At 35.5% G+C, this 23,336-nt stretch overlaps 1 protein-coding gene across 4 annotated transcripts in view; it reads right to left on the reverse strand.

The window, feature by feature from the left end:
• CWC27 (CWC27 spliceosome associated cyclophilin) overlaps positions 1-23,336 on the reverse strand; it is a 241,541-nt gene that overhangs the window by 213,090 nt on the left and 5,115 nt on the right. For all 4 annotated transcript variants that reach the window (XR_006273416.1, XM_043489002.1, XM_043489001.1 and 1 more), the window contains exons 2-7: positions 18,232-18,328; positions 8,466-8,578; positions 4,962-5,105; positions 3,128-3,226; positions 2,416-2,519; positions 97-166 (exon numbers count right to left, since the gene is read on the reverse strand). Coding sequence is in view for 3 of the 4 variants with exons in the window: in XM_043489002.1 (XP_043344937.1) it covers positions 97-166; positions 2,416-2,519; positions 3,128-3,226; positions 4,962-5,105; positions 8,466-8,578; positions 18,232-18,328 (627 nt within the window). In the remaining variant the exon portion in view is untranslated. The remainder of the gene's footprint in view (positions 1-96; positions 167-2,415; positions 2,520-3,127; positions 3,227-4,961; positions 5,106-8,465; positions 8,579-18,231; positions 18,329-23,336) is intronic.

Consider the following 23,336-nt stretch of genomic DNA (forward strand, 5'->3'; position numbering starts at 1 on the left):
GCTGTCCTATATATAGCTGTAGATACAAAAATGAGTGAGAATATAGACCCTAATCTCTTCTACAATTCTGAACAAAGGGCAAATTAAGAGTTTTACCTGACTAACTCGATTCACTTCCTCCTCTTCTTCCTCAGCTTCCTCTCCAAATGAAAGTAAACTAAAATTTCTATTCAAAAAGAAAGACAGGAAAAAGAATGAAATAAAATTAGAAAGAAAAAGTTAAAAGTTATAAATATCCTATTTTCAAAGCAATAGAACACAATTTACTAGAAGAAACACATTCTCTCAATAGACAATAATTACTTAGTATCCAGGGGAAATATAATAAGAATATATATTTTCAGCATAACATTAAATGTTTGGTTCCAGATGTTTTATATATTGTTGATGTTGTTCAGTTGCAAAGTCACGTGCTAACCCCTGGACTGCAGCATACCGGGCTTCCCTGTCCTTCACTAACTTCTGGAGTTTGCCCAAATTCATGTCTATTGAGTTGGTGATGCTACATAACCATCTCATCCTCTGCTGCCCCCTTCTCCTCTTGCTTCAATCTTTCCCATATTTCACATATTAAACTAAACTAATGACCAAAAATCTATCCTGAAAACTACCATTAAATGCACTAACTCAAGCATGACAGAAATAATTAAAGCTTTCTGTGGGTTTCCCAGGTGGCACACATAGTCAAGAACCTGCATGCCAGTGCAGCAGACATCAGAACCTGAGGTTCTATGCCCAGGTCTGAAGATCCCCTGGAGGAGGGCACAGAGACACATTCCAGTATTTTTGCCTGGACAGTCTCCATGGACAGAGGAGCCTGGTGGACTAGAGTCCACAGTGTTGCAAAGAGTTGGATACGACTGAGCAACTCAGCACAGCACAGCATAATATCAAAACTAGTTAGCAAAATAAGGATTGCTGAAAAACTAATAAACATATAGCTCTGAGAGTACTATAAATGGGAAACAATTTATCTAGTGTCTGCCAAAATAATTTAAATATTTTAAAATTAGTAAGTTACACAAAATGATGGGGGGGGGGGAAGCAACAAACTTAGCTAAGCAAACAGTCCACGGGAATAAAAAACTAACTTTGTCTTTTTTGACCCTTCAGATTAATACATCACAAGGAAGATAAATAGTAAGTTATTAAAACTCCTCTGAAATACTGGAAAAACAAAAGATCTGGCAATAAAAGAGGAATTTTCATTTCAAAACTTACTTAGATATAATCAGTAACTATCACATCACCCCTAACATATTTGCTATGAATTAAAAGCAAAAACAAAATATCCAACTTTTGGTTTTGCTGTCAAGATAAATCAGTGATGAAATATTATATCTGAATATAGTGACACTGACTTTTCACCCGGATATAAATTAGTCAAAATAAATTAATACAAAATAAAAAGAAATCAAATAAATATATAGTTGTGTAAGAAGTTATTTTGCCACAAGATATCAACTGCCTATTGAAGAGTCTGGCTCATATTTGACAGTTTATAACAGCAACTTAACTTACATTATAGGATATCAAAGAAAGGAAATGAATATGTATTGAAAACCTACACTATTGGGTGTTTTCAAATTCCCCTTCTCATTTAATCTTTGTAATAAGCAGATCCTGTACTATAAATCTCCATTTTATAAGATGGGGAAACTGAAGCTCAAAGATCAGTAGACTTTGCTTCCTATAACTGCAGTAGGCAGGATTTTATACTTAAAGTTGTCTGAATCTAACACTTATATAAGTACAACAAAATCCCTAATATGGATGCTACAGTTTAGTAAAAGAGAAAGTTGAAATCTAACTCTCTGATACCTATTTTAATAAAACAAACAAAATTAATAATGTAAAGAATATTACTCACAAAAATACTGAAGATATTTCTGTTATTAGAAAACTATCCTCAGGAATTAACCCAGAATACAGAAAGAACTTTATGTGTAAATATATTTATAATAAGGTTATTTTAATAGCATCAAAAAAAGGAGTGAGACAGTTAAATAATATTAACCATGTAGTCATTATATCCTTCATATTTTACTTTCTAACTTCTTTATCCTGAGCATGTATTATTGGAAAAACAAGTAAACAAACAAACAAAAGTTTCAACAACTAATTTTATAAATAAATCTTGTGGTGGTCATAAATATTTACCTATTTATTAACAGATCACATCAGACATCTCAGACAATACTATTTTAGCTTAAGGTTTTAAGTTATACACTGTATTTGAATATAAGAAATGTACATCTAGAAAAAGAAACACACACAGATAATTTAAGCGTATATCCAGTCCAAACCGGCCTCCCCCTAATTACTAAACAATTATTACAGAAGGAAACAAAGTGAAATAAATAAATCAGTGTTTGTTTTCCAAGTTGAGGAAAAAAATCTTTCTACTCTGATTACTTTGTGCCTTTGGGTTTCAATTTCTTCACTTCCTCCTCTGGTTTTTCTTTTTTTGGCTTTTTTATTTCTCTTGGAATGATGTCATCAAAAGGATTAAATAAAACCTATGAAAAGACATATTTTGAAAATATTACTCAATTTTGTTTTAATTTCACAAAAAGTTAAAACCGATATTTAATTATGGTGCCATTAGTGTCTGTAATTTCTCCTCACAGAACCAGTGGAACGATAGATACACTTCCACTTACATGGCCTCATTGGATTCTCCCAGTAATCCAATGTGCTATTAAGGAAAACATGTTTTATACTTACTTTACAAAAGGGAAAGACATTCAAGAAAACAATATATTAGTTAGAGAGACAAACTCGGGTATTTTTTTTTTAAACTCAGGTATTCTGACTCCAAATCAAATGTTCTCAGGCCCTTGTTTCCTCAATGAAGGATCACTCTGAAATTACCTAAGACAACACTTCACTGGGCTAAATAAACCTAATTCATCCAGCTTTGCATTATGGAGTTTTTCATTCACTGGATTATCAGCTTAAGTTTCATCCTCAAATCCAAAATCTTCCATTAAAAAAATTACAGAGCTAAAATCCAAGTTGAAAAGTTAATTTAGTATAAAGCCTTCATCTGATAACTGAACACAAATATTCAATTTCTTTTAAGTGATAATTAAAGTAATATATCTCATAATAATCACGCTCATACCTCACAACTTCTTATTTTATGTGGATTTCGTGGTCTTTCTTCATCATCAATGTCTACTTCTGTCAGGCGGAGCATGTTATATACTGTATCCCCTGTAACCTATCAAATAAAAAAGGAAATTTAATTGAAAATTATAAAATTCATTCTTCGAAATCAGGGAGGACTTTTTGAAAATATTTTAAAAATAATTAAAAAGGCATTTCATATTGTTATATAAGATTATACACATTAAACAGTGCAAATAAAGCAACATAATCCTAAGGGGAAAAGGTTTGATGAACTTTAATTCCTCAATAAGATTTTTGGGAAATTTCCAATATATACCTAATGTCAGTTTTTATTAAAAAGTAACTTCCTTCTGAATGACTGTTTTGTTCAAACATTATAAACAAATTTAGACTTTAGAAGAGGGCAGAACAAGCAAATAATAAAAACAATGTGGTAAGTGCTTTGAAAACATTATCATGTTTAATCCACAAAACATCCTAAAAGTAGGTACTATCATTATCTTTCTTTTTTAGATAAGAAAACTGAGGCTGAAAGAAGTTGTAGATCCGACAGTGACCACCATTCTGACTTCTAACTACTATGCTATACTTTGCCTCTACTGTGTGAGTTATATAATATCTGTTGTAAACAATGGTGCAGGACAACCTAAATATCATTTTATTAAATACTTTTTGTTTTTTTAAATAACAGGAAGGAAAATCCATGAATGTCAGACAACCTGTCTTGGAGTGGCTCAAAAGTATTAAGCACCAATACTGCATTGCATGTTTTTGGCATGACTTCTTTCATTCAGGAGAAGGCACTGGAAACCTACTCCAGTACTCTTGCCTGGAAAATCCCATGGATGGAGGAGCCTGGTAGGCTGCAGTCCATGGGGTGGCAAAGAGTCAGACATGACTGAGCGACTGAGCGACTTCACTTTCACTTTTCACTTTCATGCACTGGAGAAGGAAATGGCAACCCACTCCAGTGTTCTTGCCTGGAGAATTCCAGGGACGGAGGAGCCTGGTGCGCTGCCGTCTATGGGGTTGCACAGAGTCGGACACAACTGAAGCGACTTAGCAGCAGCAGCAGCCTTTCATTCAATATTTAAAAATCTAAAATAATACCAGTTTTCCAGTTGTTCTGTTTGTTTTATCCTTTTCATCAGCACAAAATCCAGTTTTGTCTGGGATATGGGGAAACCATTCTAATTGAACCAGCAGAGGGAGCTGATACACTAGTGATGTCTAACATGCCTAACACTTAAGGCATCTGAGAACATATTCATGAAAAGGGAGAAGCATGAGGGGAAAAAAAAAAAACCTTTCAGAATCCCTTTAAAAGAAAACTACTGAAAATTCTATGGAAGTGACAATCTCCGATATGCTGTTAAATGTCAGCAGGATTAAATAGGTACTATCCAAAGTAATATTTCAGGTAAGCAGTTTAAATGTTAACACAACTTCCACTTTAAACTGAAGGGAATTCATTATTAACAAAATAAATTTTAAACTACTAAATGTTACTACCTAAATGTCTTTCTAAAAACATTAAAACGTATCAGCTGAGCAACATAGCGGTTAATAATGATTAAAACAATTTCAGAAAAAATAAAAATTTTAAGTTAAAAATCAATGACTTGCCTGAAACACACACAGAAAAATTCAGGTGGTCCCTCACAGTGCATTATAACAGGAATACGAACATTTCACCATTTTTAGAAATAATAAATAAATATCCTAGGGAGTATTTTTATGAAGGCAGTTCTTAGGTAAGTTGATCACATACATCATAGAAGCCAAAGATAAAAAAAAAAAGAAGCCTAAGATAACTGCATACAAACCTTTCCAAAGATGGTGTGCTTATTGTTAAGTTCATCAGCTCGACCCAGGGTAAAGAAAAACTGGCTGCCATTATCGTGAGGGCCAGCATTTGCCATGGCAACCAGTCCTCTCCGATTAAAACGCAACCGTGAGTGGAATTCATCCTGAAGCATTAAAAAAAAAAAAAGATTTAGTGAATGTCCTCATGTCCTCAGTTATTAGGCCCTTCATATTTCAGCTAACAAAAAAGGTCCCACACAACTTCTACTGATTTTCACATATAGTCAAATTCAATATCTACAGTATCTTCAATCTACTAATCTTGACTTTACTCACCTGTGTCTTCTAAATATACTCAAACACAAATTTTTTGTGGGAAGTTGCCTACTTCCACTGAGGAAGGGTACTCAAGGGGAATGGATTTCTGAGACATTTCCCTATTCTTCTCATCCCTCAAAGCCATCTAGGCTTTCAGTTCAGTTCAGTTCAGTTCAGTCGCTCAGTCATGTCCAACTCTTCGCAATCTCATGAACTGCAGCACACCAGGCCTCCCTGTCCAACACCAACTCCCAGAGTTCACCCAAACCCATGTCCATTGAGTCAGTGATGCCATCCAACCATCTCATCCTCTGTCGTCCCCTTCTCCTCCTGCCCTCAATCTTTCCCAGCATCAGGGTCTTTTCAAATGAGACAGCTCTTCGCATCAGGTGGCCAAAGTACTGGAGTTTCAGCTTCAACATCAGTCCTTCCAATGAACACCCAGGACTGATCTCCTTTAGGATAGACTGGTTGGATCTCCACAGTCCAAGGGACTCTTCAAGAGTCTTCTCCAACACCACAGTTCAAAAGCATCAATTCTTCTGCGCTCACCAGTCCAACTCTCACATCCATACATGACTACTGGAAAAACCATAGCCTTGACTAGATGGACCTTTGTTGACAAAGTAATGTCTCTGCTTTTTAATATGCTGTCTAGGTTGGTCATAACTTTCCTTCCAAGCTTTCAGAACCGTCTATTTCTTTTTTCTCCAGGATAACTACTTTTGAGTCATTATAGAGGCTTCAGTGGGTTTCCCTTGTGGCTCAGTTGGTAAAGAATCTGCCTGCAATGCAGAAGACCCCAGTTCAATTCTTGGGTTGGGAAGATCCGCTGGAGAAGGGAAAGGCTATCCACTCCATATTCTGGTCTGGAGAATCCCATGGACTGTATAGTCTATGGGGTCATAAAGAGTCAGACATGACTGAGTGACTTTCACTTTCACTTTAAAAATTAAGCCACATTATTAAATCTGAATTAATTATTAGGGCTTCCCTTGTGGCTTAGCTGGTAAAATATTCACCTGCAATGCAGGAGACCTGGGTTTGATCCTTGGGTTCTGAAGATCCTCTGGAGAAGGGAACGGCCACCCACTCCAGTATTCTGGCCTGGAGAATTCCATAGACTGTACGGTCCATGGGGTTGCAAAGAGTCGGACATGACTGTGCAACTTTCACTTCACTGCAGAAGCTTCAACTATTCTCTTCTTGATCCTTTTCTGAATGTCATGAAACAACTGTTTTCTTATTTTTTTTAATTCAAGGAAGCTACTGTGATTGTGTTAGGTGCTTTACTATGCTTTTTAAAGTTTTAAGTTGAAATTTCTTTGAAATGGCACTGGTTCCATTTGCCAGTTTTCAAAAAAGCAGGAGCAAGCCATTCTAAGGTGGTTTTCTTGCTAGGGTAGGGCTACCTAACATTTATACCAGTCTCTTGGTTAAGAGAAGACCTGATACTAGACTCACTATAATATAGACATGTTTTATAATCAATGCTTTTCAAAAAGAAAGTTCTTTTCCTTTAGTAAATTCTTCTCAAGAGATCTAAACTCAAAAGATCGTAACTCTATGCACTGTATTAAAAATGACCTAACTGAAAAATTTACCAGGCTTCCCTGGTGGCTCAGTGGTAAAGAATCCACCTGCCAATGAAGGAGACATAGGCTTGATCCCCGGTCCTGGGAAATTCCACATGCCATGTAGCAACTAAGCTGGTGGGCCACAACTCTTGCGCCTGCACTCTGGAGCCTGGCTATTGCAACTACTGAGCCCACGGACTGCAAGGAAGATAGCCCCCGCTCACCACAACTAGAGAAAAGCCCACGCAGCAGCAAAGACCCAGAACAGCCCAAATTAAATAAAATCAATTTAAAACTTTACCAACATAACTGTATTACCTGAATAAAATAAGGAAAAAACCTCAATTTAGAAAGGAATTGTCACAAAGAGCTATTCTGTTAACCAAATAACAAAGGAATGCTTCTTAACAGAATCTCTAAAATAAAGAGATATCTCAATTCTGTAACATATAAAATAGTCTAACAGTGACATTTGAGGTTTTTTTAAACTATTTCACATGCTCTAAAGGCCATTATCATTTGAAAATTAAAGCAAACAGTTCAAGTATTTTTCTCAAGAGTCATGTAGTAGCCCAGTATAAAATTAAAGGAAATTCCAGACACGATCCTTTTAGTATAAGTGTGAATTTTTTAAAAATTCACATATTTTAAGAGCTACTGATGTTTACTAACAGAACATAATATTGATACCATAAGATTGATAAATAACCCAGCTTGTAGCCTTTACTTGAACCCACCATTATCCTTAATACCTTAAATATGACATTAACTCTTTCTTTTTAGATCTACGTTAGCAGTTAACAAAGCATTGACCTATTTTTGATTAAAACTTACATCCTTTCTAACATTTTTAATGTTGCTTCTTTCTTCTATTTCCCCGTGTTATGGCATGCATTTTGTGATTTCTTATTAAGGCATGCAGTTTGTGCTACAAAGGTCTACTGTGTACAGTTTAAAATGAATTCTGCTGTGGACTGAATTATGTCCTCCTGGAGTTCATATTGACACTCTAACCTCCAGTGTGACTGTACCGAAGAGGAAAAGACACCAAAATGCTCTCTCCCCAGCATGTGAAGACGCAGCAAGAAGGCAGCCTTTTGCAAGCCAGCAAGAGAACCTTCACGGGTAGTGAATGCTAGTACCTTGATCTCAGACTTCTCAGGCTCCAGAACTGTGAGAAATAAACTCCTACTGTTTAAACCACCCAGTCAGAAGTACTTTGTTATAGCGGCTCAAGTCAATTAATATAAATTCTATGTATTGTTAAAATAAAATGTTTTAAAATCAGATGGTATATGCAATGTTCTAGAAACATTTTACACGTGCAAAGTTATAGAGATCAGATAGTCAGATATCAGGAAAAATGCTATACAGTCTTTTCTCTGATTCACATTATTCACATTACCACTTTTAGCTCCACCTGAATTCAATCTAGCATAAAACTCTGTGATAAGACAACTTAGAAAGAAAGCTTAATGGCATAAGTGCTGCACTTATTCTGTATAATCCTGAATATGTTATAGACCCAATTTTGTGTACTAATGTAAAATGCATTTTCTTCTGGGGCTCAATCATTTCAATTAAGCAATCCAAACTGACCTGAAAATAAATTGTAAAATTCACGCTCACCTTGAAGGGGGCCCCATAGACAGACTCTCCGCCAGTCCCTGTGCCGGTGGGGTCGCCCCCTTGGACTATAAAGCCAGGCACAACTCTGTGAAATATGGTGTTGTCATAATATGCTGGAAGAACATAAAAAAGAATTTGTCATTCTCTGTCATTTCAGTGTTAGTATAAAGAAATGCAACAGATTTCTGAATGTTAATCTTGTATCCTGCTACCTTGCTGAAATCATTTATCAGTTCGAATAGTTTTTGTGTGGAGTCTCTGGGGTTTTCTACATAGAGTATCATGCTGTCTGCATATAATGACAATTTTATCTTGTCCTTTCCACTTTGGATAACTTTTATTTATTTTGCTTGTCTAATCGTTATGGCTAGGACTTCTAATACTATTGAATAAAAGTGCTAAGAGTGGGTAGGTATCCTTGTTCCAAATTTTATCAAGAGGGCTTCCAGTTTTTCACCACTGAGTATTATGCTAACTGTGGGTTTGTTACAAATAGCTTTTATTATGGTGAGATATTTCCCATCATACCCATTTTGGTGAGAGTTTTTATCATGAATGAACACTGAATTTTATCAAATGCTTTACTGAGATGACCATGTGGTTTTTGTCTTTTTTGTTGACAAAACAGTCCCTCTTAAAATCACAATAAAAAATAAAATAAAATACCTAGGAATAAACCTGACCGAGGAGGTGAAAGACCTATACACTGAGAACTATAAAACACTGATAAAAGAAATCAGAAATGATTCAAAAAATGGAGATATCCCACACTTGTAGGCTACAAGAATTAACATTGTTAAAGTGGCCGTACTACCCAAACCAATCTAAACATTTAATGTGATCCCTATCAAAGTATCTATGACATTTTTCATGAAACTAGATCAGTTCAGTTCAGTCGCTCAGTTGTGTACGACTCTTTGTGTAACCCTAAATTTATATGGAAACACAAAAGACCCCAAAATGCCAAAGCAATCCTGAGGGAAAAGAACAAAGGTAGAAGCATAACTATCTCAGACTTCAGACAATACTTCAAAGCCACAGTAATCAAAACATGTGGTCTTAGCACAAAAACAGACATATAGATGAATGGAATGGAATAGAGGGCCCAGAAGTAAATCCAAACACTGTGGTCAATTATCTTCAACAAAGGAGGCAAGAATAAACAATGGAGAAAAGACAGTCTCTTCAGGAAGTGGTATTAGGAAAGCTGGACAGCTGCATATAAATCAATGAACTTAGAAAACAAACTCAAAATGGCTTAAAGACTTAAATATAAGACATCACACAATGAAACTCATAGCAGAGAACATAAGCAAAACTCTGACATAAACCATAACAATGGTTTCCTAGCTCAGTCTCCCAAAACAAACAAAAACACAAGCAAAAGTAAACAAATAGGACCTGGTCACCCTTCTAAGCTTTTGTACAGCAAAGGAAACTATCAACAAGATGAAAGACAACCCATGGAATGAGACAGAATATTTGCAAAAGATGAGACTGACCGGGGATTAATTTCAAAAATATACAAACAGTTCATACAGCTTAATAGAACCAAACAACCCAATCAAAAATCGGGCATAAGATGTAAATAAACATTTCTTCAAAGACATACAAATGACCAACAAACACATAAAAGGATGCTCAACATTACTAATTATTAGAGAAATGCAAATCAATACCATAATGAGGTATCACATCACACCAGTCTGAATGGCCATCATCAAAAAGTCTACAAATAATAAATGGGTGTAAATGTAAAGAATGAGAGAGTATGGAGAAAAGGAAACCCTCTTACATTGTTGGAAATGTAAATTGGTGTGGCCACCATGGAGAATAGTATGGAGGTTCCTTAAAAAAACTAAAAATAGAGTTACCATGTGATCCAGCAATCCCACTCCTGGGCATATATCCAGAAAAGACAAAAACTCTAATTTGAAAAGATATACACACCCCAATGTTCATACAGCATTATTTACAATAGCCAAGACATGGAAGCAACCTGTCCATCGACAGATGAATGGATAAAGAAAATATGGTAGATAGATAAATATAGCAATATATATACATATATCAATATATATATCTACATATCAATATATATATCTATATATGACTCACTCATAAAAAAGAATGAAATAAATGCTATTTGCAGCCACATGAATGGACTAAAGATGATCATATTAAGTGAAGTCAGAGAAAGACAAGTATTGTATGATATCACTTACATGGAGAATCTAAAAAATTATATAAATGAACTAATTTACAAAACAGAAATAGACTAGCAGAAGTAGAAAACAAACTTATGGTTACCAAAGTGAAAAGGGGGTGGAGGAAGGATAAATTAAGAGTTTGAGGACTTCCCTGGTGGCCTAGTGGTTGAGAATCTGCCAATGCAGGGGACATGGGTTCGATACCTGATCTGGGAAGATCCTGCATGCCATGGGGCATGCACCACAACTACTGAACCTGTGCTCTGGAGCCCACAAGCTACAACTAGCAAAGTCCATGTGCCCTAGATCGCATGCCTCACAAAAGAGAAGCCACCGCAATGAGAAGCCTACACGCTGCAACTAGAGAGCAGTCCGTTTGCCTCAACTGGAGAAAGCCCACACACAGCAACAAAGACCCAGCACAGCCAAAACTTAATTTGAAAAGAGAGCCTGGGATTAGCAGATACAAACTACTATACAAAAAATAAACAACAAGGATCAGTGGATAACACAGGACACTATATTCAGTATCCTGCAATAACCTATAATGGAATAGAATCTGAATCTATTTACCTATATAACTTTTCTGTACATCTGAAACTAACATACTCTAATAAAATAAAAATTTATCCAGATCTAAAACTCAGTGTATCTACAGTTAGAATTAACACAACTGGGCACAAGATTTTTTCCCCCAGAATGTTAAATAGGCTCCTAAACCAAAATCTTCTTCCCTACTTACTATAAAATATCTAACACAGTTTCTACAGAAACCATAGTATTGGTTGTTTTGTATCTACTTCGAGGAATCTCTCAAACTCTGGATATAATTTTCAAAATAAAAATTGAAGAGGTTTTGGTATAGATCTGTGGTTCTCAACTAGGGGTAGAAGGAGCAGCAATTTTTCTCTGGAGCACACATTTGTCAATGCCTGGAAATATCTGACTGTCACACACGGGAGATGTTACTGGCATCAAGTAGGTAGAGGCCAGGGAGACTTGTAAACATCCTACAAGGCACAGAAAGCCCCCCCAACAAAGAATTATTAGCCCAAAATATCAATAGTGCTGGAGATTGAGAAACCTTCATAAATACCCTATTTCTTAACTGTCCCTCAAATTAACTTATACAAACACTATACAAACCCAAAATATATCAAAATTACTGATTATAGGTCTAGCACCATTAGTGCACCCTTCTCAAGAAACATTCAATAAATAAAATGAGTAATCAACACAATATATAATTGAGTCATTGGAAAAGACCCCAATGCTGGGAAAGATTGAGGACAGGAGGAGAAGGGGGCAACAGAGGATAAGATGGTTGGATGGCATCACTGATTTAATGGACATGAGTTTGAGCAAGCTCTGGGAGTTGGTGATGGACAGGGAAGCCTGGTGTGCTGCAGTCCGTGGGGTCTCAATGAGACGGACATGACTTAGGGACTGAACAACAAATTAAACTCTCATTAAGTTTGCTAAATGATTGAAGAAATTATTTATATATAAATACACTAATAAGCATACAAGAGAGATCATATATGATCCCTTAATTGAGCTGGAGTCAATTATTGAGTGCAGTTATAATTTAATCACATGCTGATGACTGCAAAACAGAGATGGAAAGAGCACAGTTACCTCAAGACTTTACTGAGCTGCAGAACTTCTTGACACTAGATTTCTTATCAAAGAGAATGATAAACGCCTCCACTAATTAAATCATTTTGAGTTGAGTCTTCTATTACATGAAACTGAACCAACCCAACTCATTCAACAACAAGTGCTTATCAAGTGCCTACTGTGGACCAGGCATTGTACTGATACAATTACTGACATAATCCATAAAATGCCAATTACATGAGTACTTTGTGACACTTTATTAGCCAAAACATGACTATGGTTTGTCATAAATCATAAAGTACTATAATACTGTGGCTTGCTCACAGGCACCCTCATAATTTTTCACATGAGCAAGCTATAAATGGAAATAAAACTCACATTTTAAAAAAGTAACCTGTAATCTAACAACTGTATCCAGTTCGGGGGATGGATTGGAAGAAATAGAAAGGAAGAGTAACTGATGTTTTTTTTTCCCAATCCACTCTCTGAGTGAAAACTGTTGCACTACATTCATAAGAACTCCCAAGCACAGATAAATTCTCCTCAGACACAAACAGGAATTGTAAAAACCAAGAAGTCTAAAAGTTATTTCTCCTGTATTCTTAAGCAACCATTTACTCTGATTAACAATGTATATTGCAGTTAGGAATTGTAAGTCTTGCCTCTCGTTGGTTGTAACTTTAAAACTCAATTTTCTTTTAAAAAAAATTGAGATATAATTGATGTACAAGATTACATTAGTTTCAGATGTACAACACAAGGATTCAATATTTGCATATATTGTGAAATGTTCACAGACAATAAATCTAGTTAACATCCAACACCACACAGTTACAAAATTTTTTTCTTGTGCTGAGAACTTCTAAGACCTACTCTCTTAACAACTTCCAAATATGCAATAACTATAGTCAACATGCTGCATATATAATTTTCTAATTATGAAACCAACAATATAAATTACTCATAGTGCTATTCTGAAGATTAAATAATATGGAGGCAACCTATAAATTTTTAAGCTCAACAAAGATGTGAGATCAAGTTTTAATATTTCCACTTAAATTCTACAAATCCATATTTAAATTTGAATATAAAACATACCCCAGTCTACATCAAAAAATAAAAATAATCTATGATGCCCATAATATACAAGCAACAGATAATAATATACAAGCACATGATCAGATTTACTTTTTCAAAGGATCACTTAAACTCCAGTAGGTGATAAGGCTGGATAGACAGCAACTGCTGTCCAATCAAAACACACCTATGGCTTATCTGGAGACACACAGATTCAAGAATTCTCTAGAACAGGATCTATTAAGACTCAGCAATCTATTTGAGATGATGGAAGAGGGAAATGAAAGAGGTCTTTATTACTTGTGTTTTCAAATTTTAAAATTACCCATCTTTCTTTTTTGTATTTCCTATTAAGTCTTTCAGTGATGTCAGATTTTAACTTTAAACTTTTCTTTCTTTTCCTAATTATATTTCTAATTATATTCTTGTTGGATAAATGAATTTATTATAACAGTATATATATTGAGTATAAATTTTCTATAGATTCTCTACACTAATTTTGTATTCTATCATGCCTAAATTCCAAATTTCCACATAATTTCTATATCCATTATTTCCACTTCCTTGTAATTTATTAATAATCACTGTTGAACTCTGCCTGCCTACCCACCTGCCAATGCAGGAGACTTAAGAAACACGGGGTTCAATCCCTGGGTCAGGAAGATCCCCTGGAGTAGGGCATGGCAACCCACTCCAATATTTTTGCTTGGAGAATCTCATAGACAGAAGAGCCTGGTGGCTATGGTCCACAGGGCTGCAAAGAGTCAGACATGACTGAAGTAACTCAGCAAGCATGCATGCACATTGAACTATGCACTTATAGTTCCAGCTCATCATGTGCTATAAAAGATCTTGCTGTTTGCAATGTTTGATGTCCTTCTTAAATGCTTAATTGAATGACAATTCAATTAGCATTTTGAAGAGGTTTTACTATTTCATTATGTGTGTTCATAATATCCTCCTGAACTTTCTTCACTACTGAAAAAAACAATTTACCTGCATCTCAAATAGAAAATGAAGTTTCTATTCGGATGCTGAGTCTGCTATTTGTCATTAAGTTTTGTATTTCTGGCTATAACAATGTATGGGTATAACAACATATTCTGACTAATTATATTTCTGCTCAAGCACATATAGGAATTTACAGTGCATTTTAAAATCATGTATGTGTGTCTCTTTAGAATTTTTTTGTGTGTTTACTTCTGCAAATATTATCATTAATAACTTTTAATTTAAAACTCCTTTATGAGCTCTCTCTTTTAGCCTCTTAGGTTTTTTTAAACAAATATTTTAGTTTTGTAACGATATTTATTTTAACCTCTTACTATATACTTAAACGTTTGTAACTTCTAAAGAATTTAAAGCTCTTGCTAAAGGAGGAAGAGGATAAAAGATAATTGATGAAGCATGGACACTGAGGAGACAGGGCTGAAGTAAAAATTTGAAAGAGTTAATAGTCACATAAAGTATAAAAATTTTGATTTTCTTATCCACTTCTCTTTTTGCTCCCCACTTTGCTTTTCAAACCTAAAATTTTATTTCTTCCTCATTTTTCAGGAGAATTAATCAAATTATCAAAGATAACAAGCTTCCGTTGTCCTCTTCTTTAACCTACTTTTTAAACTTGTAATTTTTAAAAATTTTCACTCATTTAAAAAAAATTTTTTGGTCACACCACATGGCATGTGGGATCTCAGTTCCTCAACCAGCAATCAAAACTGCACCGTCTACATTGGAAGGGCGGAATCTCAACCACTGGATCACCAAGGAATTCCCATAACATTTTCACTCATTTTTGAGTGTTCACCTGACTATCCTGCAGAGATCTGAAATCCAATATTAAGTCTGTGTAACTGTAAATCTTTTGTTTTCATAAAGAAAACAAAACTACCCCCAGACACAGAAAGACAAATAGTTAATTTTTTCACTTTTGTGTACAATCTAAAATAAAGTCCAGCTCATAGAAACAGAGAGTAGAATGATGGTTGCCAGAGGCTGGGAGATGATGGTCAAAAAGATACAAATTTTCAATTAAAAGATGAGTAAGGTCTGGGGATCCAGTGCACAGCATGCTGGTTATTGTATACTAGAAATTTCTATTAATAGTATTGTGTATACTAGAAATGTGTACATATCATATTCTCATCACATACACACACACAAAAGTAACTATGTGAGGTAACAGATGTGGTACTTGATGACAGTAACCATTTCACAATTGTAAAATTGACATTTTACAATATCACATCATCACATTGTACACTATTAAAAAAATCATGCTGTACAACCTAAATGTATACAATTTTTGCCAATCATACCTCAATAAAAATGAAAAAAAAAATAATTTCTCTTAAACTGTGAACACTATTTTAGTTGATGACCATATCTGAGGCTGTGCTCCCACTAGCTCGTATTTATTCATTTGCTCTTTAATTTTGGAAACCATGGCCTTTTTTTTTTTAATATTGATATGACCATTATAAGATCTAGAAATACTGTGACTTGTTTAAATCATATAATCAGAGAATTACAATGAGGCCCTCTGAATTAAATTTTTAAAACTGTGACTTCATTCATTTAGGACCATCTTTATTTAAATTAGTTTTCTCAAATTTCTTGCTAACCTTTGCAATAATAATTCTATTTCTCACCTTTTCAGTTAAAAGAATTGCTCTAGTTATTTTTTATTATTTTCCTTGTCTTTTTCTTTCTACTTGTATTCTCATAAATAGGGAAATAGTTTTATTGATGCTGTGATTAAGTTTCATCATCACCTAACTTAAGAACCTTATTTCTTCTTTCATTGTTATATTATATCCAGATGTTTTCTGTTTCTTCTATTCACCTGGTCATGGATTATAATTTACCATTTATTCTTTCTAATGTTTTTATACTTTCACTCCTCTGTAAAATTTGAGCTTAATATTCTTCAAACTTCTTTCCAGAAAAAAAATCTGACTTTTCTGTGTCTACTGTGTTTCTCAGCTCTGCAGACAGTTATTTGAGGCTTCTCTGACTGAACTACCTGTCTGACTCAATTTCCTTCCTGCCTGCCATAGTAATTATTAATAATGGTCTTTACAGATGTCTTCTTTTCTCCTTTTCTTTTTTGTCAGCTCAATTTATCTTTTCTTTTTTAAGGCGCTAAAGGAGGTTGTTTTGTTTTATTGTCTTGGTCTGGGCATTTTTATTCTTTAAATCTTCCACTGGTAATTTTCTCTCCAATTATCTATTTGGAGAGCTCTCACTGCATCCTACTACTGGTTATTCTGTACTCTTTTTCACATCTTGCTTTAGACTCAAGAGTGCTGCTTTCTGATACCTTGATTAACCTTCTCTTTTTCTAAAAGCCAGACATAATTTAAGACAATGATTTGCCACCACTGGAGATATCGGAAACTATATGCAATGTATACTGAAAGTCAACATGTTATAAATGTTATGTATATTTAGCTCTAAAAGGGAATATTCTAAAGGGGAAACCACTTAAGTGAATGTAACTCTGTGAAGTTTGTTAAAAAGAAAGATAGTCACTTTATTACTCAAATCTAGGAGTTACTAGTGACATTGATAATATCATCACTGAACGTTGGATGGAAGGCTTTATGGAGCAAATGAAATTTTTAATAGACATGAAAAAGTGGATTGGGAATTCCCTGGTAGTCTAGTGGTTAGGATTTGACACTTTCACTACTGGGCCCCCAGGTTTTACCCCTGGCCCTGGTCAGGGAACTAACATCCCACAAGCCATACCACATGGACAAAAAACAAAAGAACGAGTGGGTCAACTTGAACAGAAAAAGAAGGGAAAAGAAAGTATTCCAAAAAGGCACGTGACAATATGAGAAGATTTCAGGAAATGGAGGTTATGAATGGAAATGGGAAGGACCTGCTCAGGAAATAAAGGTAACAGTCAGCTGAAACCACACAGTTATTCAGTGCAATGAAAAATGAAGTTGGAAAACTAGGAAGCCAAGCTGTCTGAGGATTTAACTACCAGATGAATTAAGTGTGAGGGTAAAGAGATCAAAGATAAGAAAATGGAAGACCAGGTAAGAGGCAATTACCATTACATGAGTAACAGTTAAGGCAGTTTGGGGAAGAAACTGGTAAAATTGGTTTTATATTATTTGAGTTGTAGCTGACAGTAGAAGATTTGAGCAGAAAAGTACACTAGACAATCAGATATGTAAATTAGAGTTCAAAAGAGGAGAAATGGTTGGAAGTTAGCTCAGTTGGTAAAGAATCCACCTACAATGCAGGAGACCATGGTTCGATTCCTGGGTGGGGAAGATCCGCTGGAGAAGGGATAGGCGACCCACTCCAGTATTCTTGGGCTTCCCTTGTGGCTCAGCTGGTAAAGAATCCACCAGCAATGCGGGAGACCTGGATTCGATCCCTGGGTTGGGAAGATGCCCTGGAGAAGGGAAAGGCTACCCACTCCAGTATTCTTGTCTGGAAAAGTCCATGGATTATACAGTCCATGGGGTCGCAAAGAGTCAGACACAACTGAGTGACTTTCACAACTTTCACTGGTTGGAAGTAACAATTGAAGGAAAAAAATACAGAACTAAAAGCATCTTAGGGAGTACCCACTTTTAGAGGATGAAAGAAAGAAGTGAGATAAATTTCTCTGTTAAAGATGCAGAGATTTACTGACTGGTGGGGGGTAGGTGGGACGGATTTTTATCTCCTCTCTCCATTTCCTGACACACAGCTCAAACCCACATTGCTTATATCAACTCTGATCATTCATTACCACTATTTAACATGAGTCTTCAATGCTGTTGGAAAATACACTGCAATTTTTAAATTAACAAAATTTCTTCTACAGAATAAAACTGAATAATTATGATTACCTTCCAAACAAAGCTGGATGAAATTTCTGCATGCTTTAGGAGCTTCCTTCGACCACAACTCTATATCAATATCTCCAGCTGTAGTTTTCAATAAAACCTGTAGAAAGCATATAAAATCATTGTTATCATTTTGCTTCATGATGAGTTTATTGGCTACTCAACATAAAGTATTCACTACTGAATTTTCAATTTTAAAACAAAAATGAGAAACTTTGCGTGGTTTCTGTTGTTATACTCAAAAACTTCAAATAGTCAGTACAAGTTACTCTATTTCTATCTTTTAAATACTATTTTCAGAAATAATTTAATTTATGCTTTAAGGAAAAAATAGCACAAATATTTTTTAATCACAGAAAAAACTGCATTCATTTAAAAATCAATACTATAAACTTGCTTTAATTTTAAAAGTTTTTCACATCATTTCTTCCAATAAAATTGGTATAGCAAATTAAGACATTAAAGAACAATGATCCCATGAAACTACAGCACTATAAGATGACTTCACAATTATCTTTTAACATATGAACAGTGGACCTCTTCATTCACAACCACGCCATTTCTAATTTACAAAGGAACATTCTTAATTCAATTCTGGGTTGTATATTAGGGATCAAACCAGTGTCTCCTGTGTCTCCTACACTGGCAGGCGGATTCTTTACCACTGAGCCACCAGGGAAGCCCCTTAAAATTACTATCTACAGTAAATGAAATCCTTTGATAGTCTCCTTTCCACAGCACATGAAGGCAGTTACTCCTTGGTGCGAGCAGCCATCTGACAGGAACCAAAATCCCTACCGAGTCCACAGGAAGAAATAACTTATAACAGTCTTATTAATAACCACAAACAACCAAAAAGAACAGAAAGCTCTACATCTGAACACCCTGGCACAGCTGAAGCCAACTTCTCTAGTATCACTTCCCCCATATATCCAGCCCTCAGTGTACCAAAGTAGAACAGAGTTCACTGTCAATCACTGATTAATGGTTCCTGACATATGACCATCACCATCACTTTTGCTACAATTGCCTTTCAGTTTCTGCTTCAGAAGCCCAAATTACACTGCCATAATTTATATAACATTGATGAATGCATTGTATCTTTTTGGGCTTTTACCGGCTACATAGTTCTCTTAAAATTATGCACCTGGGGGTGGAGGAGGTGACAATATCTATACTGTGGTAGATTTTAAAATGGTTTCCTTAACGCTGAAAGAAATACAAAAGAACCAAAAGTACTAATGTGCATGATTTTCTTAATCCTTTACACTTTCTCTACAAAAAGAAGGGGACATTTGTTGAGTGCCTCCCATGTGCCAGCCTCTGTGCCAGACACTTTACATACCCTATCTCATTTAATCCTCATTTGCAAGGTAGGTATCATTACTCCTATTTTATTTATGATGAATCAGAGACTCAGATAGTCAATTTATCTAGGGTCTATAGTGAACACACTTAAACCAAAGGCTATCTAATGCAAAGCCCATGCTGCTTCCATCTCATCATACTGCCTCCACAAAGTTCTCCATAAATTCCACACTATGCTGGAAAAAAAAAGTCCATCAAACTCTAGGGCACCATCACACGTTGCAAAATAAATCTCCAAGTTACCCTGGTCACAAATAATTTGAGTAGAAAACAGTGTCTAAGTCAAAAGCACTCATATATTGCTTTGCATGTGAGCATATTCAGGCATACTTCTGAGACATTACAGGTTTAGTTTCACACCACTACAACAAAGTGAATATTGCAAAAAAGTGAGTCACATAAAGTTTCTGGCTTCTCAGTGCATACAGAAATTATGTTTACCCTAGACTGTATGCAATAGCATATGTCTGAAAAGACAAAGTGCAAACCTTAATTTTAAAATACTTTATTACTAAAAACTGCCAATCTACATGTAAGCCTTTAGCGAATCATAATCTTTTCGCTGGTGGAGGGCTTAAAATGTTGCAAGAATTACCCAAATGTGACCCAAAGACACAAAGTGAACAAATGCTGTTGGAAAAATGCCAAGAGGCTTGCTCTTATATGTATTAGTGCATCACTTTGCTGTATACCTGAGACTAACACAACATTGTACATTAACTACACTTCAATTAAAAAAAAAAATAAAAGAATAACTGAACAACCAATGGATCACTGAAGAAATCAAAGGAAAAAAAAAATACCTAGGGACAGAAACACCACATACCAAACCTTACGGGGTACAACAAAAGTGTTTTTAAAAGAGAAGGTCATAGCAATATAGGCCAAACTCAAGAAACAAGACCATCTAAAACAATCTAACTTTACACCTAGATGAACTAGAAAAAGATGAACAAACGAAGTCAAAAGTTAGTAGTAGAAGAAAGGAAACAATAAAGAACACAGTATAAATAAATGAAATAGAGACTAAAAAACAGTAGAAAAGATCAATGAAGCTAACGATTAGCTCTTTGAAAAGATACACAAAACTGACAAAACTTTAGCCACACTCACGAAGAAAAAGAGGGCTCAAATAAATAAAATCAGAACTGTAAAAGAAATGACAACTGACAGCATAAAATACAAAGGAGCAAAGAGATACTCTGAACAATTACATGCCAACAAATTGGACAACCTAGAAAAATATAGACAAATTCCTAAAAACATACAATCTTCCATGACTGAATCGTGAAAAAAGAGAAAATCTAAATAGACAGATTACTAGTAAGGAGATCTAATCAGTAATCAAAAACTGCCAACAAACAAAAGCACAGGATCAGATGGCTTCACTGATGAATTCTACCAAACATTCAAAGAGTAAATATCTATCTTTTTTAAACTCATTTTACAAAGCTAGCATTATCCTGATACCAAAACCAAAGACATCACAAAACAAGAAATTACTAGAGCTAATCAATGACTATAGTAAAGTTGCAGGATATAAAATTAACACACAGAAATCCCTTGCATTCCTATATACTAACAAGGAGAAAACAGAAAGGGAAATTAAGGAAACAATTCCATTCACCATTGCAACAAAAAGAATAAAATACTTCGGAATAAATCTACCTAAAGAAACAAAAGACCTTATATAGAAAACTATAAAACACTGATGAAAGAAATCAAAGATGAGACAGATAGAGAAATATACCATGTTCATGCATCAGAAAAATCAATATAGTGAAAATGAGTATACTACCCAAAGCAATCTATAGATTCAATGCAATCCCTGTCAAGCTACCAACGGTATTTTTCACAGAACTGAAACAAATAATTTCACAATTTGTATGGAATACAAAAAACCTCGAATAGCCAAAGTAATCTTGAGAAAGAAGAATGGAACTGGAGGAATCAACCTGCCTGACTTCAGACTCTACTACAAAGCCACAGTCATCAAGACAGTATGGTACTGGCACAAAGACAGAAATATAGATCAACAGAATAAAATAGAAAGCCCAGAGATAAATCCACACACCTATGGACACCTTATCTTTGACAAAAGAGGCAAGAATATACAATGGGGAAAAGACAACCTCTTTAACAAGTGGTGCTTGGAAAAGTGGTCAACCACCTGTAAAGAATGAAACTAGAACACTTTCTAACACCATACACAAAAATAAACTCAAAATGGATTAAAGATCTAAATGTAAGACCAGAAACTATAAAACTCCTAGAGGAAAATATAGGCAAAACACTCTCTGACATAAATCACAGCAGGATCCTCCATGACCCACCTCCCAGAGTAATGAAATAAAAGCAAAAATAAACAAATGGGACCTAATTAAACTTAAAAGCTTTTGCACAACGAAGGAAACTATAAGCAAGATGAAAAGACAGCCGTCAGAGTGGGAGAAAATACTGGCAAATGAAGCAACTGACAAAGAATTAATCTCAAAAATATACAAGCAGCTCCTGCAGCTCAATTCCAGAAAAATAAACAACACAATCAAAAAATGGGCCAAAGAACTAAAGAGACATTTCTCCAAAGACATACAGATGGCTAACAAACACATAAAAAGATGCTCAACATCACTTATCATCAGAGAAATGCAAATCAAAACCACAATGAGGTACCATCTCAGAATGGTCAGAATGGCTGCTATCAAAAAGTCTACAAACAATAAATGCTGGAGAGGGTGCAGAGAAAAAGGAATCCTCTTACACTGTTGGTGGGAATGCAAACTAGTACGGCCACTATGGAGAACAGTGTGGAGATTCCTTAAAGAACTGGAAATAGAACTGCCATACAACCCAGCAATTCCACTCCTGGGCATACACACCACAGAAACCAGAATTGAAAGAGACACACGTACCCCAATGTTCGTTGCAGCACTGTTTACGATACCCAGGACACGGAAGCAACCTAGATGTCCATCAGCAGACAAATGGATAAGAAAGCTACATATACACAATGGAATATTACTCAGCCATTAAAAAGAATGCACTTAAATCAGTTCTAACGAGGTGGATGAAACTGGAACCTATTATACAGAGTGAAGTAAATCAGAAAGAAAAGCACCAATATAGTATACTAACGCATATATATGGAATTGAGAAAGATGCTATCAATGACCCTATATGCGAGACAGCAAAAGAGACACAGATGTAAAGAACAGTCTTTTGGACTCTGTGGGAGAAGGTGAGGGTGGAATGATTTGAGAGGGTCAGTTCAGTCAGTCAGTTCAGTTGCTCAGTCGTGTCCGACTCTTTGTGACCCCATGAATCGCAGCACGCCAGGCCTCCCTATCCATCACGCACTCCCGGAGTTTACTCAAACCCATGCCCATCAAGTCGGTGATGCCATCCAGCCTTCTCATCCTCTATCATCCCCTTCTCCTCCTGCCCCCAATCCCTCCCAGCATCAGGATCTTTTACAATGAGTCAACTCTTTGCATGAGGTGGCCAAAGTACTGGAGTTTCAGCTTCAGCATCAGTCCTTCCAGTGAACACTCAGGAATGATCTCCTTTAGGATGGACTGGTTGGATCTCCTTGCAGTCCAAGGGACTCTCAAGAGTCTTCTCCAACACCATAGTTCAAAAGCATCAATTTTTCGGCGCTCAGCTTTCTTCACAGTCCAACTCTCATATCCATACATGACCACTGGAAAAACCATAGCCTTGACTAGACGGACCTTGAACAT

This window comes from Cervus canadensis, chromosome 16, assembly GCF_019320065.1.
Source record: "Cervus canadensis isolate Bull #8, Minnesota chromosome 16, ASM1932006v1, whole genome shotgun sequence".
In the NCBI taxonomy this organism is placed as follows: domain Eukaryota; kingdom Metazoa; phylum Chordata; class Mammalia; order Artiodactyla; family Cervidae; genus Cervus; species Cervus canadensis.